The sequence below is a fragment of the Gavia stellata genome, chromosome 6 (assembly GCF_030936135.1).
Source record: "Gavia stellata isolate bGavSte3 chromosome 6, bGavSte3.hap2, whole genome shotgun sequence".
Taxonomy (NCBI): Eukaryota; Metazoa; Chordata; class Aves; order Gaviiformes; family Gaviidae; genus Gavia; species Gavia stellata.
Window position 1 is genome coordinate 46924597 of NC_082599.1, and position 26110 is coordinate 46950706.

At 43.6% G+C, this 26110-nt stretch overlaps 1 protein-coding gene across 7 annotated transcripts; it reads left to right on the forward strand.

Moving 5' to 3' along the window:
* NOD1 (nucleotide binding oligomerization domain containing 1) lies at positions 1-25987 on the forward strand. Of its 7 annotated transcripts, XR_009484031.1 has the most exons (12): positions 1-332; positions 2194-2368; positions 3600-5403; positions 7431-7514; positions 8559-8642; positions 10194-10277; positions 12349-12432; positions 14566-14649; positions 15287-15370; positions 17451-17534; positions 18960-19215; positions 25851-25987. XR_009484031.1 is itself a non-coding variant. In XM_009814428.2 (11 exons), the coding sequence occupies exons 1-11, from the start codon at positions 117-119 to the stop codon at positions 19030-19032; spliced, it is 2856 nt and encodes a 951-aa protein (XP_009812730.1). In that variant the 5' UTR covers positions 1-116; the 3' UTR covers positions 19033-21612. The 7 variants fall into 7 exon arrangements, 6 of the variants coding, with proteins under 6 accessions (XP_009812730.1, XP_059674448.1, XP_059674449.1 ...); XM_009814428.2 differs by lacking the exon at positions 25851-25987 and having other exon boundaries at positions 18960-21612; XM_059818465.1 differs by lacking the exons at positions 12349-12432; positions 25851-25987 and having other exon boundaries at positions 18960-21612.
* Positions 25988-26110: the final 123 nt, after the last annotated feature.

Below are 26110 nucleotides of genomic sequence, written 5' to 3' on the forward strand. Positions count from 1 at the left end.
AATGTGAAGGACAGATTGCCTGTTTCCCCAAAGTTAACTCCAAGCTGACTTCTCACTGCAAATGGACAGTTTGTCAAAGATGAGGCTAGGCGGAGCAGCTTCTTGCTATCTCAACTATGGAAGGCCAACTTTGTGCTAAGTTGGAGATTTCTGTGGAAAAACCTCCAGGAGCAAGTCCTCCGTCCTTCATTGCTTTGCTGAAGGTATACCGAGAACTTCTGGTCAGTAGAATCCGAAACACGCAGTGTTTGATTGACAACTTGATTAAGAATGACTACTTCTCCACTGAAGATGCAGAGATTGTTGTCCAATTTCCAACTCAAGCAGATAAGGTATTCTTTTTATTTCACTAGCCAGCATAAGCTTTTTGTTACTTTCAATCTACCACTGGGTTTCATGGGCTTATCTGGCAATTTTACGTCTAGTGTCTATTCTGAACAAGTGTCTCCAGCACATCTCTTTCCAGCACGGCTGGCACTGCTTGTAATGCCCGTTGGCAGCTGTAAGAATGAGCAGGGTGATAATTGCTGTTCTCTCCCCCCACCTGCAGCTTTGTCCTCTGATAAGGAGGTGACCACAGTGGCTGTTAGAGTGCAGCTTGCTACACGCAAGCCTTCATTATTGTGCAGGGTATTGCAAGGAAAATCGGCTTCAGGATGCCGTGAGACAGATCATCCTGCTTTAGAGGAGGAGAGACAGAAATGAAATATTATTTTGGAAGTTACTGATTGTGTGTTGTCCATGTGCACACCTTCCTTTCTCTTTAAAGACCAATGTACATTGTAACTGTTTGTATGGAAAATTGATATATCCCGACACATTTGGGTTTTTGATTCATCTTTGGGCATCAGTAGCAAAAATTATTTCCTGGTCTTTTGATAGGAGAAAATTATCACATGTACACAGTTGGTCTTTGCATTATGACTTAAAACAAACTCCTGATCCATTTCCCTGACCAACCAGTCATGCAGCTTCAGAATAGTGTCACACTTAGAGGCAGGCAAACCATAAAAAATTCAGAGACCTTGGACTTCACTAACAGTGCAGATTTTTATAGAACAGTAATTCTTGCTGGCAAGTTGAAATGGTAACACAGTGTTCGCTCTGTGCATAGGGTCAAAGCTGAATAAATACACACTGTATGATCATCTCCATTTCTTATTGTTTAGCATAATATACATGATTGTTGTAACAAAGCTGAGAGGGAGGCTGTGCATCAGGAGTCTAAGCAGAGGCAGAGAGCAGGCCACAATAGTAAGTGAAGTGGTCTCTGTGGGAGCTTCTCTGAAAGGAATAAAATTGCTTTTTGGAGCATACAGATTGTCAAAAAATAACATGCTTTTGCTGTGCTTTATGTACCTCACCCTGCTTTAAGCTTACAAGAGACCACAGTCTCTAGAAACCTTTGTCTGGTTTAGAACTGAATTCTTCATTAATTTCCAGCAAGAAGAGGTTCCAGACATTCAAAATGGGCCTCCAAATGATTGCTCTGTCTTACAGAGGGTTTTTTACTAGGGTTGCCCTGTACTGGTTGCACAGAGATCAGATTCTGCCTTGCCTTTAGAGGTAACGCTTAGTCTTAAACTGTTCCAGCCACTGCCTGGTAGCCATTAGTTTCAGTAACAGTTGCAGGCAACAAGGCCATTGTACAGAGAGAGCCTGCAAAGCTGCGTTGGTGTGTTAAAAGGAAGACTTGTAGGTTTTTGGATCTGCATTAAGATACGGAGAGAGATTGTGCCTACTCTGCTCTGGATCTGGCTGGATCCTGAGGTAAATCTAAATGTGACTGGAATATTTACAAACCACAGAGTGAAATTAGGGCACTGAGAAACCACCCCTTTCTTTTTTATTTTAACCAGCATGGGATTTAAAATATACTATCTAGCCAGGCTGAGGAAATCCTTTGGGTTCCCTATTGAGGAGCGGTATTTGTTCATTTTGTTTCTGGTTAGCGTACGATTTAGTTACAGGTTCAGACCTTAACTTGCAGAGCCAACTTTCTTGCAACATCCAAATACAAAGTCAGTTTTGTGATGGTCCAAATTCAGAGCTAGATTTTGAATTCAAGTTTTTGAAGCACCAGTTTTGATTTTGGTGCCCTGTTCCTGTCCAAAAAGGATCCTAAAGCAGTCTACAAGCGTAACTGTGATAAAATGCTGTGCATCAGTGATCTTTCATGTGGTGTTTTTTCAGGTTCGCAAAATTCTAGACTTGGTTCAGAGCAAGGGAGAAGAAGTCTCAGAATATTTCATCCGTGTCCTGCAGAAAGTCACTGATGCTTACTATGAACTTCAGCCTTGGCTGGATGAAATAGGTTATGAGCCTTCAGAGAATATTTGTAGTAAACTTGTGGTAAATACAGATCCAGGTAAGGTCATGCATCTATATCCCTTTCCTTAGACTTACCCTGCTATGTAGGAAGCTCTAACCAGGTGATGTGAGAGTAAGAGAGTCTAAGCAGGCACAGCCAGGGAAAATAAATATGCGCATAGTGTGCTTGCTAGCAGTGGTAGCCAGATAATTAAAAGGCATACTGTATAACACAACAGTCATGTTGATATATTACATTCTGTTTTGCTAACATCAAGCTCATTCTGCATTTGTTTGTGGACATGTAGCATAATGGCATAACCACCTTGTGCCAGCTGTAGTATTTTCTAGGCCTCTGCTACAATTTATTAGAAACATTGTGATGTTTTGGTAGTGGAATAGCCAGTATTTCATGATGAGGACAGTCAAGCAATGAGGCAGGTTGCCCAGAGAGGCTGTGCAGTCTCCATACTTGGAGGTTTTCAAGATCCATCTAGACAAAGTCCTGACTAACCTCATCTGATCTCACAAATGACCCTGTTCTGAGAAGGAGGTTGGACTAGAGACCTTCTGAAGTCCCTTCCAACCTGAATTATTCTGTGATCCTGAATGATGAGTTATATCAAAAGTCAGAGTTGAAGTATTGCAGAAATAAATGTTTTCCTCTTGAGAGGTTTTTTCATACTGTATAAATACAAGAATTACTTTGCCCCTGTATGAAGTGAAGTTTCTGTTGCAATAAAACCACAAGCCAATGTTGTACAATAACTGAGACCCTCTTTCTTTTTTTGTCCCCTTAGAAAAAGCTTTTGAGGTGCCTGGCACCCACTTTCTAAAATGCATGCCTTCTATTTACAATAATAAAAATTACCAAACAAGTTAGGAAAGAATAACCACCTACCTGATAGAAATTGCAGGTAGAATATAAATATAGTGAAAAGGCAGATGCCAAAACTAATCAGTGACCACCAACCCCTGCCTTTACAGAGAGTAAAACAGTCTTAAAAAAACAGGGGCTTGGCTTTGAGTCTCAGCTGAAAGATAGCAGCCCCTTAAAGCAATGTATTGTCAGTATTGGCTTTCAGGAAATGGTGGCTCACATGTTGCCTCTTTCATTAGCACCTGAATTTCCCAGGAGAGTGATGATGGCAGCACAAATAAATAGACGTAAACTGCCAAAGAACCAATTTTACATAAGAATTTTTTTAGTTTATTGCCCCCTCTCAGTTCCCAAAGAGGTGGGTCATCGTATACATAGTCTTTTTAATAATAGTTCACTGTCTTTTTAGTTAGCAGGTATTGCCAGAAACTCAGATATGAACTGGGACGGGACTCCAAGTTTGTTATGTCTTACGCTCAAAGGGAAGAGATGCTGCTTGAAGAAATCTACTCTAATAGTATTATGGAGCTGGTCAGTTTTACCAATGAGAGTCTAGGCGAAGTGTGTCAATTAGAAGCCCTATTTGATGATGCAGTTGGGCTAATTAATGAAGATGGAGAGACTATTTATGTCTTTGGTGATGCAGGAATTGGAAAATCCATCTTGCTGCAAAAGATACAAAGCCTTTGGGCCAGAAAAGAATTGGACATAGGGGCCAAATTTTTCTTCCGTTTCCGATGTAGGATGTTTAGTTGCTTTAAGGAAGATGAAGCCATATGTTTGAAAGACCTACTCTTCAAATATAATTGCTACCCAGACCAGGACCCCACAGAGGTATTCCATCACATCTTGCAATTCCCTCATACAGTTCTTTTCACATTTGATGGCTTCGATGAGATCTATTCCAGCTTTGATCTCAGTAGTGTTCCTGAGATGTGTTCGCCCAATGAACCCATCCACCCCCTCGTGCTGCTGGTAAGCCTTCTCAGAGGAAAGCTTCTTAAGGGATCCAAGAAAATTCTTACAGCGAGGACAGGAACTGAGATCCAAAGAAACATCATTAGAAAGAAAGTGTTGCTCCGTGGTTTCTCCACAAATAACCTGAAGGAATACACTGCCATGTTTTTCAAAGATGAGGGGCAACGAACACTGGTATTGAACCAGTTGGAAGCTAACCCCAATCTCTGCAGTTTGTGTTCAGTGCCTTTATTTTGTTGGATTATCTTTAAATGCTATGAACACTTCCATTCCATGTTTGACAGCCACGAGCTTCCAGACTGTTCTGTTACATTGACAGATGTATTTTTGCTTATGATTGAAGTCCATTTGAACCGATCTCTGAAAACAAGTTTGCTGAAGAACACCACCAGGAGCCAAGCAGAGATCTTCAAATCAAGAAAGGAAGCTCTTCTAGCTTTGGGTAAAATGGCATGCAAAGGGATGGAGAACTCTTTCTTTATCTTCGAGCAGGAGGAGGTCTCATCAGCGAACATCTCTGAAGAAGATTTGCAATTGGGCTTTCTCAGGACAGTTAAAGGTTACAGTGGCTGTGACAATCAGTCCACTTATGAGTTCTTGCACTTAACCCTTCAGTCTTTTTTCACAGCTTTGTTCCTGGTTATTGAAGAGAAAGTGGGTGCCAAGGAGTTGCTTCAGTTTTTCAATGAATGTTCTTCGACTGAGACTGCCCAGTCTACTTGCCTTCGTATTCCTTGGTTGAAGAAACAACTAGCAGGGGAGGATCCTTTCCGAAATAATGAACACTTTCATTTTACCAACCTGTTTCTTTGTGGCCTGCTTTCTAGATCCAAGCAGAAGCTCTTCAGACATTTAGTTTTGCCTGCAATCATTAAGAGGAAGAGAAAAACGCTCATCACATACCTTGGGGAAAGCATGAAATCCCACCTGAAAGGCCTCACTCGGTCCAGGCTTCCAAACTACAATCAGATCCAGGTCCAGCCCAACTTTGTTTGGATGCTGAGGTGCCTTTACGAGACTCAGAGCGAGGAAGTGGGGAAGTTGGCTGCCAAACGCATGCATGCCAATTACATCAAGCTCACATACTGCAATGCTTACTCTGCTGACTGCAGTGCTATTTCCTTTGTTGTGCATCACTTTCAAAAGCGCCTGGCTCTGGATTTGGACAACAACAACATCAATGACTATGGAGTAAAACAGCTGCTACCTTGTTTCAGCAAGCTTGCAGTGATCAGGTAGGAGTCTGTGCAAGCAGGTCCTTGTTTATCCTTGGTTTATTCCACAAACTGCTGGTCTGGAGGAATTGAGGAAAGTGGAGAAAGATGAGGATTCTTACTGCTGCTGGAAATTAGTTTCAGATCTTCTGAAATCTTTGTTCAGCCAGTCACAGGAGCAGGGACAAGCTGTGAATTTGGAAACGCAAATGGAAGGGATGATAAGAAGTCCTTGAAAGCCAGGTCTGTTTAAACCTGTAGGTTTAGTTAGCTCCGACTCAAACTGTTTTGCCTTGAAAGAGGATTTTTGTGGGAGAAAGTGCTTAAGGGAAAAGAAAGGAAACAGAAGTGCTTCCTCCATCATCTGAAGATTGCCTGAGCCTATCTCTGCCCTTGGTCATACAGGGTAAGAGAGGATCTACTATTCACAATAACCCTTGATCAGAAGATCTGAATTTCTTGCTTTTACATCCTGCCAAGATGTCTGGCTTTCACAGAACAAAAGCTAACATGTAGTACTCCATGAAAGGATGTAGTTGAAGTCTTTAGATGTGGTGTTTCCCTGAGGTGATGTGGAGGGAGGACACGGCTTGGTGTGATCGGGGAGAACTAACTCCACTTCCAACATCACAGGCCAGATTGTTCCACCTCCAGTCCTTTGAGATTATGCCATGTAGCTATACCTTATTTGTCCAAACATTTAGGTGCAGAAAACCAGGAACTTCAAATATATCTTTTTTTAAAGCTCCTTTGGCCTCATAAGAATTTTTTTTTATAAATGGATTTATTCTTCCTGGTTGGCTGTGCTCTGCCTTGTTTTCATCTAGGACTGAATCAGAGCAAGTGACATTCGTTTTTTCCAGTTAGTTGCAAATCAACTGGCCTCCCAAGAGAAAGCAATAAGGAAACTTCGGGGGAAAATGCTTGTATGTAAGACAAAACAAAGAGGAAATGGACAGACTTTCATTCTTTGTCCCTATCATATGATCATGCCATACACAGTGTGATCTTAACACCATCCCCAGCACCAAACCAGTCTGTTAAGTTGCCTTTTTGTCTTTATGGTTCTTCTGATGTTAGGGCTTTGATTTCTAATGACCAACTTCTGCAGGTCAGGAAATGTTGTTTCTAACAGCTTAACTACCCCTTTCAAAGAAGCAGACTGTTCTGATCTGTAGAAATTGGCTTTGATTTCTCCTATGTGCTAGTGCATTACAAAGTGACCGAGTTACTAGCAAGAGCCAGGGAGGCTGTTGGTAATAAGGCACTCTCAGCAGTGAATGTTCAGCTTCAAAGTTTGTGTAGAAACTAAAGCTGGTCAAAATGTTTTCAGAGGGACAGCTTTACCCAGAAAATGTGATTCATCAGAATTGGAATGTTTCATGGGAACCTGTCCATTTAGGCAAGGTGAAAAAGCTTGAGAAGTTAAAAAAAAAAAAACCCAACAAAAACCCCCAAAACAACTGTGGAAAGAAGTATTTTTATTTTGTGAATGACTGACATTGATTTGTTTCATGTCTAGTTGGGACAATAAAATTAGAAACATCTAGCACACCCATGGGACTGCAGTTCTATTTCCCGGCCAGAGCTTTTCACAACCTTTATTCAGTGAAGCCTGAATGTGTTGTGACTTTCAAGATGCCTGGCTTTCACTAGGTACTCAGAAGTTTGCAAGAAGAGTAGTTTGGAAAGCTTGCTTTTGCTAGGGAGTCAAGCAGAATTTCTTCCTCCAATCACAGTAAGCACTGGAGGAGGATGAGATGTCTGTCTCTGGTTTCTGATTTATTACATTTTATTGTTTTCAGTTCTTTGGACAGCTTCCAGAGCATTACCTTGGAGATTTGGGGCTTTTTGTTTTCTGTTGGTTTTGAAGTGAACCATATGAAACTGAGCTTACATTGCCCTTAATGGCTTTTAATATGTAGCATAAGGACCTGTTAAAATATCAGAGGAAAATGCATAGACCTCCAGTCATTCGTTAACTTACGGGCGATGAATGCTTGTAATCTGTATTGATTCATACTTTCTTTTCTTTCCCTTAATTCCAGGCTCAGTGTAAATCAGGTCACAGATCACGGAGTAAGGATCTTGTATGAAGAGCTCTCCAAGTACCAAATTGTGACGTTCTTGGGGTATGTACCAATCGGGAGCAAAACACCACATATTGATACTAGAAAGTAAAACTGCAATGCTGACAGTACTGACACAGCAAAGGTGGGGTGGAAACCACAGTTACCTCCTCATTTACTGAACATAAGCAACGCAGCATTTTGTGTCAGAAATGATTCAGCTGTAACATTTCACTGGGAAAAGAGCCACAGCTTCCTCTCCCATTGCACTGCCTCACAGGATGGCTTCTCGCTAATATCAAGCCCTTCTGTAACACAGTGCGGACTGCTTTCAGGTTACTGAACTGTGCGGACATGCTAGTTTTATACCTAAAGCTTTCTGCTAGCTGTGGAGAGGGGAGAGAGAATGCAAGCAAAAGAGTGGGCGCTTTATAGCTAGAGCCTTCTGTTCTCTCTGCTGTAAACTGATTTATTTCAACTATGCAAAGCAGATACAGCTTGGTAGAGACTAGTATCAGAAACAAACAGTTTCAAGTGTCATGTTCATCATACCAATTTCTTTAAGACCTTAATTAGTTCTTAATCAAGTGGAAGCTAGAAGGCATGTTAGCTCTGACTTCCTGCTCTTGGTTAAGTAGTCACATAAAAATGACTTTTTGAAAAGTGAACATGAATACCAAGAATCACCTCCTTCCTCCAGTGCCCTAATGTAAGTACGTCTGATCTTCAGTAATATTTGCAAGGGGATTTTTTGACTTTTAAAAGACAAAAAATATGTTCTTCTGGTGTTTTCTGACTTCTCTTCTGGCAATATTATTTCTGTATTAACACAGGAATAAAGGGAAGCTTTGTGTGCTTGGGGAGACCATTTATTAAAAAAATTATATGAATATTTTCCCATTATCTACAGTCTGGTCTACTTGTATTTTATATTTAGCCCTTCACAGTATGAACTGTATATCAAAATAGAAATACGAGCAACTGTGAATATGTATAAAGCCATACAAAAAAGATAGATGCTATGTGTGCATTATAAAACATTCAGGTTGTAAATATTAAAGTAATGACAGGAATAATCTGTTTTTACCAATGTGATTTTTCTTTAAGCTTATACAACAATCAAATCACTGATGTTGGAGCCAAATATGTTGCAAAACTAATTGAAGAGTGTTCAAGCCTTGAATACGTTAAGTATGTTGGATTTTTTTTTTTTTTCCTTTCTACAGTATCCTAACTAAGGTAAAGCAACTTGAAATGTGAGGGAGAGTGGAAAAAAAACAAAAATTATGTTTCAAATAAAATATAACTTAGGTTGCAGTTGCATATTCTTTTACAGTAGCCTAGCAGTGAATGGCAGCGGGTGATACTCTTGAATCCATAGTCTTTACTGGAATATAGTAGTAAGCAAAAGGAGAGCACAAGACCTGTTCTTTACCTAAATCCAGTCTGAGCACCTGAGTGAGGCTTAAGTGGTGCATGAACCTTGCTGCCCCTTGCAGTGGGCGAATTCACTTGGATTTAGTACCAAGCTTCTTTATATCTCGTTTTTTACGGGCCATTGGAGTCAGGCTATGCTGGTGTCATATCTCAACTCTGGAATTCCCCAAATTCACTTGGTGAGTTGTTCCCTTTAATTCCTGGAACTTCCCCAGATAAGAGTGTCCGGCCAGGCACAACGCTGGTTTGACGTAAAGGTAGATCATTAACCAATGGCAGAAAATAGAGGTAACTACAGCAGTATCAGCTGCTGGTATGAATGTAGCAACCAGCAGCCAGGGACTCTTGGGTTCTAGTCTTTGTTCTACCACTAACTTGTTCTGAAATTCCACACTGGCCACATCCTTCTCACTTGAAATATTTTCAGAGTTTTGAAACCCAAGAGCATTTTGGTTCTTTCACTGCTTTGACACAGTGCTTTGCTTATTTAATGTAACTTTCACAAAAAAGCATGTTGGAAGATGGTTACTTTCAGGCTGCATAGTAACCCCAGAGATTATTTTGAGATAGAATACATATTCATGTGCCTGAAATCAGTCAAACAAGCCAGTTTTACTTTATGTAAATGTAGTGGGTTGAGGGGGTTTTGGGTTTGGTTTGTTCTTTACATCAATGTACCTGCAATTGAGACTTATCTTTTCCTTGAACTCCAGCCATTTGATATCCCAACATAGGCCAAAAAAAAGAAAAGGTCTTCTGTAGAGTGCCAGCCAGAGAGCCACTGCTGCGTTGACCTATGCCACTACCTATAGCCTATGGTCAGAACAGAAAGACTTGAAATTATTACAATCTGTGCTTATCAGCTGCAGTCTCCTCTGGAGCCACACAACCAAGAAATACTCTGTTTCCTGTGGCATCATGAAATATGCCGCATGTAATTCATGTACTCTGTAGCAACTGCTGATATTATGAACTATATTAAAAACGAGACAGGGGACCTTGTCTTGAGGATCAGCTCCTAAGGCTAATTTCTGACATACTGAGCACCAAAACCAAGACTCTACAGTAATACTTCTGATTTGGAGGGTTGACATGCAAAATGTGTAAAAGACAACATAAAATTACGGCTTTTAATCAAAGGTCAAATGCCTGCACTATTTTTTTTACTCTAGGTTAATCTTCGATAACGGTAGCTAGCCTTCAGAGTTATTTAGCCTTAAATACTTGTATTGCTTTCTGAGCTGATGTTCTAATAGCTGTGTAGTTGTAAGTGATGTACCTCATCAATTCATGTATTTTGTGCAGAATAGGAGCAAACAAAATAACTAGCGAAGGAGGAAAGTGCCTTGCCCAGGCCATCCAGAAGAGCAAGACAATGTTTGAAATTGGGTAAGTTCAGTGCTAAGGAGCAGAGCTCAAGGCTTGGTCTTGCAAGGCATCTGTAAATCCCTTAGGATTCCTTCTTTCATGCTTACCTTCTTTCCTTCTGCCATTCCTTCCTCTTCACAGAGGCATTAGAACAAACTGGTGCAGAAGCACAGACTCATTTTCCACTCAGAGAGAAAAGGAGGCTGCTTTATTGTTATCAAGCTCACACAATGTTTGGTTTGGTTTTCTTTCCCTGTTCTGACAGAACCTTGAAGGAGGAACAAACAAACAAGAGGACAGTATGTAAAGATAGCCATTTTTCTTACAGCAACACAACTGTTCTAGAGATATCTGGTCATTTTTAAAAGTCTGGGTGGTTTTATAACTATTGGTAATGTACCTAGTTATTGAGTGCCATTGTTATAATTGTCAAACCTTCTGCATCAAGTCCTGATAAAGTTGCGAGCTGGGAGAATAAAAAGGAATTCCCACCATCCTTCTCTCTAGTCTGTCCCAAACTGGAGAGTCTGTTATTATTGGAGAGAGGTCTGAATGTACTCTAAACTTTTAATCCCTGTCCTCTTTCTCAGGAGAGATGCTAGACTTGAGAGGTTTTTTTGGTTTTTTTCTCCTCTGGCAAATCCCAGTTTCTGTTTCCACTCTACAGAACGTTTTTCTCAGAATCTAATACTCAAATACATGGAATTAAAACCTCTGTTTGGCCATTGTGAATATCACAATAACCCTGAAATATGAAAATCAGATTTGAGCAATTAGATTTTTGACCTTTAACCTTGTTGTTCTACTACTTTTCAGAAGTACAGTCAACAGCACGCACACTTGCATTGTCATGTAGTTGAGTCTGCTGTGCTGTACTTGCTGTAATTTCAGTGAAGGACTCCTATTTTCTCCTGTGGAGGAAATAATCACTCCAAATGGATTTAGGATAGCTTGGACAGAAATGTTTAAACAGATATATTCAGCATTTACATAACTGCATTGGGACTGAAGGACAAGGAAATTCTAGGGAACTTACTGGAAGTGGATGTGTTTAGATACCACAAAGCTCAATTGATTTTAAAAGAGCTGCCAACTAATTACCCATCAAGCTGAGTGTGGCTCTGAGTCATCAAGCCATGATCCCTGTAAAAAAAAACAAAACAAAACCTTATACCTCAGCAGAGGTGCTTTCAAGTCTCATAATATAGGGTGAATTTTCTAAGTGGTTGGTCTGCATAGAAAAGATTTGAACAGATACTGCTATTAAATGTTGATGAAATCTCTGCAGCTTTTACCACATTACCTTCTCTTATCCCTTTGTGTTATCAAGGGATATTTGGCCATTGGAAATACTACTCCTTACAAATGTGTGGAAGAGCCCAGGGGTCATACTGTCCCTGTGAGATTTTGATCTTTCTCTTGGCAGCTGGCGAGAGAGGAGATACCGCTTGGGTATAACGCTGAAAGAATTGTAACCATTTTGCCAGACTATTCTGAAGGAGAGGGGGAGCTTGTAGAGCAGTTCACTTCAGAAAGTCATCCATTTGGGTGTGGGTCCCTGTGCAGTCGTACATCTGGGGAGCCTTTCCCAAGACCTGTATTTTGCACTGTATAAAGGCCAGTCTGTGCCCAACAGGTAACAAGAAAACTGCAGCAGGGGTATGGGGAGGAAATGCTGAGCAGGGAAATGATAGGATTTATGTCTCTGTGTATTTTTCACAGCAGCTCACTGTACAGGACTGCAAGACTCCTTTACCCCATAAGGGTACAGGGCTGCAGAGGGTTTGCCCAGCGCAGCAAGGTGATCCCAAAAGCACTCCTGCTGCAGCATGCTGTCTCCTAGAGCTGCTTCTGTGCTGTGGCCTTAGGGTACTGGTGAGTCAGCAGAGGCTGGTGGTGTGGTGTGCAGGGAGTGGAACATGCCCGGCTCAGTGGGGAGGGTACCTGCCAGGTTTCTCGCAACCCTGAAAGACTGTGAAGTAATCGGGATGGGGGGGGAGGGGGGCGGGGGAAGAGAGAAAAAGGGACAATGCAATGCCGAGGGGCAGTAAGGAAGCACACCTGATATCTCCTGGTTTCCTCTCTTCACCAGGATGTGGGGTAATCAAGTTGGAGACGAAGGAGCAAAGGCATTTGCAGAGGCCCTGAGGAACCACCCCAGGTTAACAAATGTGAGGTAAAACACCAGCGGAGCCAGGCAGCTCAGCGTAGTGCTGGCTTTCCCATCAAGCTTTGAAGCGATGACTCTTCCCACCAAGTGTTAGCTTGGAACACCATCTGGTATTGCAGCCTTTGCTGTGTAACCAACAGGCTCCTGGTGCAAGCAAGAGGCCAGACTGAATCAAAAAGCCCTGTGCAGCCATTAAGCAAGTTAAAAATATTGCAGGGCTGGTATCCTTTCCTCTATGTGCTCCTCCTCCCCTTGTGCTGCACAGAGTCACTGGCATTTGTGAAAGCACATGGTCAGTGGGTGCCATTTTGATCTGGGAGCATTAGCAGAAGGATGCACCAGCTGTCACAGAATCAGGCTCCCAGTGAGCTCAGTGTTAACAGTTTCTGTTGCGAAGGTACAGCAGCTTTTACCAAAGTAATTTTTAGGCAATAAGCTGTTTGGGTAGGGACTAGGGCATTCTTCAATTCAGGCTCATCCTATACTCCAGTGGAGCTATGACACCCCACATTCAGTGCTAATGAGATGTAGCTCTCACTGGAGTTCAGTGATTCATCTCAAACTAGCCTTCTGGAAGCCCTAGCATGGGTGAAGTTGGTAGTACAGCACGGGGAGAAGCCAGCAGTGTAAAACAGCCCATCCCCTGCTAGACTTTCAAATGCTGGCTAGGGATTTAAAGATGCATATTGTGGCTGCTGCTGCTGTTCTGGAGTCCTTCCACACAACTGGAGCACTGGGTTCATGGTGATCCTTTCGATTTGTCTCCCAGTTCCACTGGCCTTCATGGTGAGGGAACAGACAAGGCTCCTCTGTTTCCCCACAAGGTGGCACATGGCACTAGTTTCTTTAGAAATATGGTACTCCGGGAGTTTGGGGATCTCTGGAGAGCTTATTGCTGCCACTTCAGATCCAGGGATTTCAGAGCTGGTGCCTTGTCCTCCTTTCTGCGAGTGGATAGCCGGGCTTTAAAAATTAAAAGCTGAACAGGAGCAGTGACCTAGATATATTTAAACTTAAAAGCTATCTGAAATAGCCATCTTCCCATAACTGTAGAATCCATCCAGACGCGTCAGACTTGAAAGAAAACATTTTGAACCTGAATCAGAGCTGAGGGATTCTCAGACGGGAACAAATACGCTGATGAATGTGTTTGCAAAAATAAGGAGGAGTATCTGTGCTGGCTAGGGCTAGGTTTTACTGGCAGCTGTGCAGGGTGAATCTTCTGCTCTGCAGTGTACTTGCACTGGGGTTCATTTCTTGCCTTCCACTGGTTAATCTTGCTTCATGATTTGAATTCATAGTTAACACCAGTGGTAGCTTTATGCGAAGATTAAGGGAAGATAGTCCCTACTACATCACTTTAGCATATTTACCATTTTTAGGCCCAGTCATGGTGGACTGAGAATATCTAGTTTCCGCTGAAGCTAGCAGGGACTTGTACTAACACATACTTATGCCATTGCCCCACTTGATCCCTCTTTCTACTTTTTTTTTTGAGACCTCGCGCTATTTTCAGGCTCTAGCCTTGCTTTTGAGGTGGGAAATACTTTTTGAACTCTCAAAGCCTGGAGCATCGCTTTAACTGGATGATTTTGCCAATGTCTATTCAAAGAATGAAGGGCAGACTAAGAAATGTTTTTGGTTTGTAATGGAAAGCATGCATTTACAAGCTCATCTCTCCATACACAAAAGAAGGTGTTGTGTTTGGAAGAAGAATGAGATATTCAGGCATCTGAAGGACTTAAAGGACAAAGCGCCCAGTTTGTACAGCGAGTTGGGATGACAAATACATGTAAAAACCTGTGTACTACTGAGTACAACTCTTTGTCCTTGTTAAAAGCCTTGACTCTAAAATCACTGGGTGCAACTCTGCTGTCAAGTCCCAAGACTACAATTCACTAACAGCAAACCTTATGGCTTGTATGATAGACCTGCACTCAGGCTGCAGCCTGTGAACTGTTCTCACTTGTAAAAGTCATATGGACTTACTGGTTTGCAAAGTATGTGAGCCTTTGAAACACCCAAATGCTGAACTTCACAATTGGGAAACAGATCATCCAGGATATTCATTAGTATTTGGCAGCAGAAGGGCCAAGTGGTGCTGGCTGTTTCTTACACCTTTGTATCTTTACTTCACAGTCTTGCATTCAACGGCATTACAACAGAGGGAGGCAAAAGTATTGCTGAAGCTATGCAACACAACAACTCCGTGAAAATATTTTGGTAATTGACAGTGTGGTCTACTTCTCCTTCTCTTCCTTCTCCAGAGAAAGCCTAATTTTATTTTTTCCAATCCCATTGCCTCCTCCTACTCTCCCCTGCCCCTTCTCCTTCTCTCCTTCCCCCCATCCCTATGCTTTCACTACCAGCAAGCTATAAGATATATCCCTCTGGAAGAATGTGGGCATGAGTAATGGATCAGCAGCATGTGTCCTTTAGGACACGTTCCAATGTCCCAATGTCATGCTTTGCTCTGCTCCCTCCATCTTGCTTTCCCCATCTTCTTTCACTTCCATCATCTGAAGTCAAGTTCTTTGTCCTCAGTTTTTGCATCTCTTCAGTGTTGTCTCTACCTCTCTGCCTTTTTCCACCACACCTCATCCATCTTTTAGACACTAAAACATCATGAGAAAGTATCATTAGATCACTGCTCTGAGAAATAAAGATCTGATACTGTTGTCTCTTTTACCTCCAGGGCTTCTCTTCAGTATCTCTTTGTGCCCAGCCTTTAGAAATTGCTCAGGGCAGGAACAGCACATCCCCCTTTGGCTGTCTAAAGCTAAGTCACAGACAAGCTGGAAAAACAGGGGGCTGAAAAATAATGATAACATCCTAAGTGAACGTTTTCTCTCCCACTTAGGTTGACTAAAAATGAGCTGGATGATGAGGCAGCAATGAGTTTTGCAGAGATGCTGAAGGTCAACAAGAAACTGGTGCACTTATGGTGAGTTACATTCCACAGAGGCACAGGCTCTTTGGCAGCCACTGCATTAAAGCTTCACCTTCCAAGTCTATGTAGGTCACAGTAAGCTTTCTGTTCATGGTCTGGATGCAGCTGACTGGTTGTAGACAGTTCTAATGGAAAGTTAATAAAGCTGCTGTCTAGCATTTTGAACCTGCTTTCATACAGGGAAAAGTTCAAGCTGTGTGTCCTGGTAACTTTTGAACTACTAGTAGATTTCATCTCTCCTTAGGGGAACAGTACTGGCCTCAGAAACAAAAGTTTCAAAAAAAATACAGGCAGACAGCTAGAACAGAGTAATCTTATTATGATACTTACTGTTTATCATCATACTATGAAAGTAAGAAGTTCAACTCTTACTCTTAAACCAAGAACCTACATGACAGACAATTAAATGCATGTCCCATTTGCCTGATGCTTTCTTCTAGGGCTAGCACTTTCACTCATGCAAGACACTCATCTATAAGACATAAATCCCCAGGAAGCTCAGGATTATTTCTAGCAATCACAAAGAGACTTGCTAAACTTCTAAGAAAACACAGCATTGGCTGTTCTAATCCAGAGGTTCACAAGAATTTATCCATGGATGGGGATGGGCAGATGTGGGCTGTGAAACTAATAGCTCTTCATTCATTCCAAGCGATCAAGAGAATATAATAAACAGAGTCCCTGTACAAGCTTTACAAAGACTTTCCTAACCAGACTTTAGCATTCCCTGTATTAATCCTAGTTCCTGCCCCTTGGAGAGCGTGCCGGTTGCCAGAGGTGCCAAGTACTTGTAGCCTCTTTGGAAAGCAGTAGAAGCTCTGGTGCCCATCACCCTGAAAATAAAAAAAAAGGGGGGGGGGGGGAAGGGCTTGATTTCTTTGCACACAGCTGCAGATATGCTTCACTGAGCAGTTTGGGTTTAATTAGTCATAAAACTTTCCCCACGCAAAGCAGGCATAGTAATCTAGATACATGTCTTTACCATGGCTCAGTATTGTCCAAGGGTTTCAGCCAGTAGACAAATTTATATCCTGCTTTGTTGGTTATAGCAGTGGATACCTCCAAAGGTAGTGACCTATATAGATAGTTGAACTTGAGGCAGAATTGAAGTGTTTTTCCAGTAGCTGAAAGAATCTACTGGATCTTTCTGCATTTTGATTCATTTACCAAGTGCAGAAAGTCCTTTAATGGGAATGCCTCCCTGCTTCCTTCCTTCCCTCCCTCCCTAAGAGATCATTCAATTCATTCCGATTTTCAGTCTCATCCTGAATCCTGTGGGATTCATGCAGCCAGTCACATGGAATGGTACAGCTATGGGGCACACCATGGTAGACTGAAAGGTAAGTATTGAATTAGGCTAGGCTGATGTGTATTTTTATACTCATGCAGATGAGGGTGCTTTGTTAATTTTTAGCTAGGGGGGTGGTCTACAGTGGTTAATAAGAGTTACCTAATGCTTCTTCAGTTGTGCTACTTGAGGATCTTTTGTTTCTCTTTTTTCCCCTCAGCTCGGATTAGACATACTTTATAGCTGCTAAGGTGGTTTCACTGGGACTTGCACCTGCGCATACCAGAGTCAAATTCAATGCCTTATTTTTCAAAGATCTTGCTGGTCTCATAAAGAAGACAAAAGGATTTGGCAACCCCTAGATCATAACTGCTAAAACACTAGGCTTACACAGGTTCTGTACTCAGATACTTAAAAATGTCTCACGGTGTTCTTAATAAGAAAACAGAGCTAAAAGGTTAGTCAGTCTCAGAGTCCCAATATCCAGATCCCATACCAGTAGTAAACAGTTCTCAGCAGAAATTTGTCAGCTATGTAATTAAGCTCGGTATCTCCAGAATGCAACCAGATCCAAGATTAAAAGGAAAAGACTGATACTCTGGGCTCTGTTTCTGAAAGTGTGTGTGGGGCATTTGACCAATACTGTGTACCATCCTCTCAGATAGAAATCACAACCACCTTCTTGTGGCAGACAGCTTTGCTCCTTGACGTCAAGCTGAGCGTAGGTTGTGCATGCGCTGTAAATTAGTTTGCATGTTAGTTTGACATGAAGTGCTTTCTTTTTAGGCTCATCCAGAATCAAATTACAGCCAAAGGTGTGAAGTACCTCAGTGAAGCTCTCAAGGAGAACACAGCTATTAAAGAAGTCTGGTAAAGATCCCCTCCTCAAAGGCTCACTTTGTAAACTTTCTTTCCCTTTAAAGCACTTTTGGCATTACTACTTTCCAGCCTAAAAAATTCAGAGCAAGTTCATGTGAGGCAGGGGTTGTAGTTCCAGCTGTGAGTTTCAAATAGGTAAAAAGCCTCTGTCATTGAAATGCTTCCCTGTGTGTTACGAATGTCAAGCAGTTTTGTTAGTTCGCATCTGTCTGTACGTACCACTGATTCGTAGAATGTGTGTGTTTGCAGAATTGGGGCCTAAATTTATAGAACAAGTTTTGCTTGTCCTGATTTATTTTTAAACCTCTGAACGTGTTCATGCTTTTCAGGAGCTAAATCCCAACAAGCAGGAGATGGTTACGTTTAATTAGCATTACTAATTTGGTTCATAGAATTTGTGCTTGGATTTTCTTTGTGTGGTGAAAGTGCTAAGCTACAAGAAGATTAACTTTTTGTAAGATTTGCTTGTTTTAGATTAGGTAGACATCACATAGTCACACATGTGCCTTGTAAGGCACAAAGCCAAACACCACATTCATTCCCTCACCTCAAGGAGCTCAGGAGTCAATAGAACTGTGCTGGTTTTAGCACCGCTGCTTTATTATTGAACGTGAAATTTATTTTTAAATATATATATTTGTTTTAGTGAAAGGATGCTGAATTCTTGCTCAGAAAGACGATGACTCACTATCTGACTAGTGGGTTCCCTGGAGATGTGGAAGATGCTTTTTTCAAAGGCCATGGTCAGCTTTCGTCTACAGAAGGGGCATCAATTCCCACTTGAATTATTCTGAATCTTCAGACAGAAATCTGTCTTTTGATTCTTGCCTGAATTTTCAGAGGTGTTCATTAACCCTGATAATCTCATAAGTCTAAATGGTTTAGTAGATTTTAACATTTCTGAAAGCTGCATTTACCAGGCTGCTCATTTTCAGGGGTGTAAATATCAATGTAGATTAACTTTATGTAGCCAGACTTGAAAATTTTGCCTTAAGTCATTTCACATTAATAATGACTGAGTACCTAACAGAATTTTCTTGCCATGTTGTCATGGAAGACACAAAACGCTCTGAAGACTAAATTTCTTTAAACTAGCCCACTGCGTGGTAAGAACCTTTGTCAGCTATATGCTGCTTGCTGAAATGCTAACAACTGCGTATCCAACACCGATTTTAGTTCAATGAAGTTTAGGTGTTAGTTCCTTTTTTATTTCTGAAGAAGTAGCCTTGTTCCTCGTATGTGCAGCAGTGCTGTAGCCTGCCTGTCTGAGGTCGGTTCCCAACTGTGAGCCCTGGAGAAGCATGCAGCTCACACGGCATTGCAAAGCTGTGATCTCTGCTCCAAAACCTTGGAAAAATAGAAGACGGGCCACAGTCACTACCTTACTTTCACATTCCTTTTATTTTTTGCCTCCAGTTTGAATGGGAACCTGATAAGCCAAGAAGAGGCCAAAGCTTTTGAAAATGAAGAACGGATCATTTGCTTTTGAATGAGGACTTCACCATTTTGACAAGCTTTGTGTTACAAAGATTACTCCTACACTTGGACTACAGACTTTATAAAGGTGTAAATCTGCAGTGCTCATAGCAGGAGAGAGATATGTGGTTAGCTGCCTTTTCATGAACATGCTGTGCTCCATCCCTTACCCTGCCTGTTACTCTTAATCCTTTTGGTGAGTGGGAAGTTGCCTGGGTAAATAATGTTTGTATGGTGCTTTGAAGATGAAATGCAAAGTGTTAACAGACCAAATCCACGGGCAGGTGTATGCATTTTGATAGCTGAGTTTAGATTTATTCTGTACACTGATGTAAATAATCTCTAACTTATTTATATACATAAATATACAGAGAGAGAGAGAGAGATATGCAAGAAGGGGTGCAAGATGCACAAACTCCACAAGCTCACAGTATTATCTGCCTTGTAAATGAAAATGAACGTATGTAACTTTACTGGAAACATAATCCATCTATAACAGTTGCATGGTACCAATGTTTTCAACATAAATACCTTTCTTCTGCTTAGAAATTAGGCCCTTATTTCTCCCCTGTCTACAGGCAGTGTTGTAGACACTGCTTTTTTCTTTCTTTTTTTTTTTTTTGAGGCTCAGATTACTTTCAGTAATTTATTTTTTTTCCATATTGAAGCCAATACATTTTCTTTTATATAACCAGAAGTCCTTACTGCCATCACTGTAAAAGCATAAAACTGGCAGTAAAACACTTTTGCTTAAAATTTCCTGAGGGCTGCATACAAACTGCTACCTCCTGTTTTCACAGTGTTTGTTCTGGGGAGGGGGTCTAGAGATAAATGTGAAATATTAATTAGCAGGCTGTTCATTGCCTTGGCTCTTGGCCTAGACACCATGCTGGTGGCAACACACCGATATTAAGTTGCCTAGCTTCAGGGGGGAGAAAGGACGATTGAAAAATCAATTGTGTCAAGTAGAAATCCCTTCTCACAGCAACATGTAAGCACAGAGAAGGACTGAGATTTGCTTGGAAAGCTTTTATTCTATGTTTGAATTAGTGGAAAGAGGAAGGCAAGGGGCAGGTAGCAATGATAAGGACCAGCAAGAAAACATTATCCCCCCAAAAATAATTAGTGTTTAGGGAGTGCAACTTTAGATGCCCTTAAAAGAAACCAGTTTGCACAGGAGTGGGGTATTTGACTATTTTTTTGTGTGCAAATTAGGCATGCTTTATAAAGGTAAACTCAAATTCTACCCCACAGTGTGTACAAGGAACCTAAAATGGAAGTGTGTGATCCATTTTCCTTCCTTCTCCTCTGTTACCACCCCCCAAAAACTTAATTCTCCAATTGCTGACTAACCCACAAAACCTGGTAGGCTGGAAGAAGCTCCAGTTAACATGCCAAACTAATGAACTCTCACCTTCCCATCTCCCAAATCTGCCCCATAAAGCAAAACATGAAAAAAGGCTTGCGTTGTAGGTCAGTTTCTCCCTTTCCTACATGGTAGCAAAGCTTTCCCAGTCCCCAATTCTGTCCACTTGCTTCAGCTCCCTTAACACATTTTAAAATACTCATAAAGCTTTTCACAAAACCAGCAGTTTAAAAAAAAAAAAAGAGAGAGAAGAAAAGCAACGTAGTGTTCATTATTTTTCAGTGGCTTTTCCTCCCTGTCCATGCTATCAGCACTGATTTTTCACAGGGAGACGGATGAGGCTTTTAGACCATGTCAGAGGAAAGTCAGCTAACTTGAATGACTTCTGCACCTGAGCCATTTGTTTACTGAAGCAAAAGGGCACATAGTTGCAGATGAGCTGGATTTCAATTGCAAAAACATCTGCTGAAGTAAGACCTTTAAAGACTTCGCAGCACCTTTAACAAATCAGACACCCATGCACCTTGGCAAAATGTTCCTGTTCTGCCAGCCTGCCCTTATGGAGGGGAGGAGACACTGGTGCCAGACGGGCCTTCACCAGAAGTGTCATTTGCCTGTATTGGAGGGAAGTGTGCTCCCCCTTTGCTCTAATCACTGAATTATTTGCTCATTTACCAGGTAGAAAATAAATAGAGTTACAAACTCCAGCTTTTGTCCTCATTTCGCTGATAGACTAAAGCAGTGCAAAGTGTCCCCGACAGCTCCCTCCAAGCTTTCCAATGCAGACACTTCTGCCCTTTTTTTTGGTTTAGAGCGGCCTTTGGAGCTATATTAGTTGTACCATGACACCAACCTCAACCCTGTTGCAAATCCTGTTACATGCCCAGCTGTTACCAGCCAGGTATCCAGGGCAGTGTTTTCAGGGATGGGAGCATCTATGGAGTTGCAGCAGCTAAACAGGGCATCAGAGTAAGTGGTGGCAGGATCAAGCCCAGCTTCACGTAGAACAGAGTTTGGCACCGATTACGGTGCTAGTGACTGCGCCAGTCATAGCCACTTGTTTCAGAGGTGACTTTGGGCTGCGAGCACTCATTTGGGCTGGGCTGAAGGTCTGAGCACAGTTCAGTCTGGCTTTGGCAAAACTGAGGTGTTTCACAGCATCCTGCTCCCAACTCACCCAGGGCAGAGGGTCTGCTTCATGGAGCACATCACAGCTTTGGGAGCTGTGCTGGGGAAACTGGTTGCTGTTCTGGGAGCAGCTGGAGTTTCCTTGTTTATTGGCACAGCATTCAGGCTGCAGTTCTTCCTTCATAGTCTTACTGGACTATTTGTAGAGTGCATCGGAGCAACACATTTGCAGCTTGCAGTGAGAGCCTTGTTTACTCGAATTCAGAGACAACTGTAACTTTTTTAAGACTTGTTTGTAGTTTGCTAAGTCATTCTCTGTACACAGCATTATGTTTTTTCCACTTGTGCACTATGATAATAAACAAACAGCTTTTTAAAGAACTTGAACAGGCTGCCTGCAAGGGCTTTGGCTTTGCTGAAGCCCTGTCAAGCAGACACTTGGCTAGATAGATTGAGACGGACTGTGACAGCCTCACTAATTCTGGCTGCAGAAGAGAGAGAGGAGCTGCCACAGCTGGAGAAGGGCGCTCACAGCTGCCACTATCCATGAGGGACCTTTCCAGCAGCGGGTGCCAACCCAGTTAGGGGCAGGGAGGGAAACTGACTGTGGCTCAGGGACACACACACTGCTGCCGTGCTGCGCCCCGGTAGTGCTCCTGCCACACTGACTGTAGGAGCTCTCTGGGTTTCCACCCACTGCTGGGGATGAACTCTTGCTGGCTTGAGGTGCAAGACTTGCATTTGGCTGCTGCAAGCTGTGCGTGCTTACCGGTCATGCCAGATAATACAGTGGCCCTCAAGAGAGGCCTGCTGCAACGCAGTGCTGTCCCGCTCTGGTCACACACCGCCAGGTCTTCTGGAAAAGATGCTTTTCTGAGCCTGGTTTAGTTCCGCTAACTGGGTGTCAGACCTGCACCTCCAGCTGTCAGACCCCAGTTCACGACTCGCAGGGTGGTGCAAGGCCATGCAGCCTTTGCTCTTCAGCCACCGCCAGCGCAGGATCCCAATCCCTCCATCCCATGCTGTAGGAGCAGCACTGAAGCTGAAAGGCAGCGAGAGACCCATGTCTGCCTCCCTGTAGTTTCACGCTGTTCCCTTTCCATGGTTTGGCAGAGGAAAACAGGAGCCTGTGGCAAAACTATAAATGGCACTTCCCCTGTCCCGGCCCCCACTGCAGGCAGCCGTCCCATGAGATGGCTGCTGGTGGCACGGCCGAGGGGCCACTTCCACCATTGCAGCGAGCCACTGCGCCCGAGAGCAAACTGGCCTCAGTGTGGAAGCATCCCCTTTGCTCCCGTGGGGAAGGGAGACGGAGCTCCAGCTCTAGCAAACCCTTTGCAAACAACTAAGTTATGCCCAACCACTCGTGTCTGGGGATTCATCCTATACACCAAAGTCAGCAACTTAATTAGCTGCTAAAGCCTCGCGAGCCAGGAGACAGACCTCACGGGCTGGAGCAAATTAAACTGTCAAGTTTTTATGCTCCCGTTACCTGCCAGGCTCTTTAATCCTGAGCTTTGCAGATGTTAATCCTGGCCCAAGTGACTTGTGAAGAGGAAAGCTGCGCCCTTTAGAAGTCACCTGGGTCTTCTGAGGCAAGGAACAGGTGAGGAGATCCCACAGCGGCACGGGGGGGATGGCCCCATGGTGGTTGTTCTCTGCGGTGACAAAGCTTATCTGGGCTCAGTCAGAGGCTTTGGGTTTTCCTTTTCGTTGAAGCTGGCTTAAAATCAGAGAATCATAGAATCATAGAATCGTTTAGGTTGGAAAAGACCTTTAAGATCATCAAATCTAACCGTAAACCTAACGCTACCAAGTCCACCACTAAACCATGTCCCTAAGCACCTCATCCACACGTCTTTTAAATACCTCCAGGGACGGTGAAGCAACTAGGAGGGGAGTGGGGGGGCGGGGGAAAGGCTTTATTATAATTTAAATGCGCATTCAAACAAAGAAATCCATAACCAGGGTGAAAATGAAAAGCAGGGCAGAAGCTCGTCACAAAACATGACTCAAAAGATAACGGACAAAATCCGGAGAGGCACCAAGCACCTGCAGTTTCCACCGAGCTCAGCTGAGGACCCATCCCCGTGCTTTTAATATCTGCCTCTTCTACGTTCTTGCCTTTACAAGGAGTGAGTCATCTTGTGTCAACTGAGGATGGGCTTTACACAATTATTTATTTATGTCAAACCCTCCTCCCTGCCCCCACGCATCCCTGATCTCATCCCCCTCAGAAAACAGACGTTTTATTAAATGAGGACTAGAAAACTCCATCTCACTTGCCTTTTGCTGAGGCTCCTTGTTGTCCACTGGCCAGCTGGTGAGGAGATGCTGGGCACGAGCTGTGCAGCACCTCACAAAGCAGTGTACTCTGTGGCTGCCTTTGGCTTTTTGGACATGGGTACCCCTCTCCCTGCAGGGTGGGATGGAGCTGGGCCCCTCCTCAGCTAAACGAACACGCCGGGTGATGCTTGCAGAGACCAGCAGGCTCCAGCCTGAGCCCCCCAGGCACAGATATTGCTCAGGTCTTGTAGCCTCAGGAGCACGAGACATTCCAGCACAGGGCACTCAAAAGCCAGGGGAGAAAATGCCCTCATTTAGCTCCAGCTGCTGCAGGGGACTCTCCCCTCCCTCCCTGCTCTCTTTGCCACAGGCGGCATGTTTTGCTCCCCTTCCTGCTAAAAGCAACGCCGCATCCAGAAGTGGACATGGACCACTGGCTGTACCAAGCAAAGGCGTGTGATAGCGGGGCCAGACACACACACACACGCGTGCAGCATCACCATCTCGTGCCGACAGCACCTCAGAACAGCCTGGGGCTGGCGCTGCCACCTGGTTCACCCCCCAAGGCAAGTAACTTGGGGCAAAGGCAGCAGGTCCCATGTTCCAGCTGTAGGCAGGAGGGCAGGACATGATACCAACAGGTGCCACTAATTTAAATTCCACACATGAAATCCTGTACCTACTGAACTGAAATAATTTCCAGCAGATTTTCCTGATGCAAAGCCAAATGCAGATCTAACAAGTTATCAATTGCTTCTGTAATATGGCTTGAGACTGAGGAGAAAAGTGCAGGAATTACTGGCAGTGAAGGAATTCAGGCTTCCCAGAAGGCGATCGGGGAGAAAAAAGAAAGTTAAACTAGCAAGAGATATGAACACGTTCCTTAGTAATTACATCCAACTGTCTCTTGGTGCAGACTTGAATAATTCATGCATTAAAACTATCACCTCCCACGGAGAGAATTGCGAGGGTCGTAACTGTCACTGTGCTTTAACAACGGGTTCAGCTACCCCTGGCCACACCAGAAGGCTTGTCTCAAAAGTGGAGGAAACAAGGACGGACACCCAGCCTCGGAGGAGCCTATGCCATGAACCCTTGCATCACAGCTCACCACCAGCTATTACCAGCCTGCGGACAGCCCCCAGCTGGAAGCAGCACCCTGTTGGGTTGAGATGCAACACACCAACATAAGAAGAGGCGTTTCCTGCCTGGAGAGTGAAGTCCTTTCATTTTCCCCACCCACGCTGCATGTAACCTTGGTGAAATGCACTTTGGTTTTGCTGAGAGCACCTGCAGCTCCACTCCCAGCTAGCACAGGGGAAGGGGTGTAAAATCACCCTCTCCCCCCAGCAGACTTACACCATACACCATCCAAAACCTGCATGTCCTCAGTAGCACGTGGCTTATCTGTGCCACCATCCTCATCTCACTCACTTTTAGCACAAGGGCTGCAGGTCCTTAGCTGCTGTCGGGGCAGGCAGGAAGATTTGGAGTAATAATGCAGCCATCTGGGTCTCTCACGCCTATAGCCACCTGCTGCAGGCAGCCCTGGGAGCCAGCCGATGTGTTTGTTAGCTGCAGCTGCTGCCCCAGCAGCACAGTGCTCTGCCCTCGCCAGGGAGCTCAACTGGAGAACGATTTAATGCCCTCTGTGGCTCTGGGCAGAAATTCCCTCCTCCAGCAACACGTCCCCGCAGGAGCCTGTTGTAGTAGCCTCCTCCCAGCTGTTTAGGACGGGAGAGTGTTGGTAACCATCAGGGACAAGGAAGTCCACGTATGGCCGAGCCATGGGTACACTGGCAGGGAGTCAGTTTTAAAGAGGAAACTATGAAGTGTTTTGGGAGGAAGCTAGAATGGTATTGGGGTAGAAGAAACTGAAGGAATGAGCAGCGTACTAAGCTTAGCTGGGTGCTTTGATGGAGCTTCCCAGTCCCTATGTGATGAGAAAGAGCTGTTTGCCACCCCCTTACCCCCTCTTTTTTCTTTTTAAACCACCCACATGAGTTTCCCACCTCCAGACCTGGCAGCTCTAATTTATGCTCATCTTGAAGGCCAGGCCATCATGTCTGCTGAGGATCACCAGAGGACACATCAACCAGAGATCCTCGCCTCCAGCCACCCTGGCAAGACAGCCGCTGTATCAGCTCTGCTCTGCCAAGACCGTCCTCGGACAGCTGGATGAAAGCCTGTCACATATCGGCTTTGCAGGATCTGCAAAGAGCGAAAGGGGCTCTGAGAGGGACCAGAGGCTGGCCCAGAGACTCTGCACTCCTGCCTGCGGACAGAGACATACAGAAGCTCTGCCCCACAG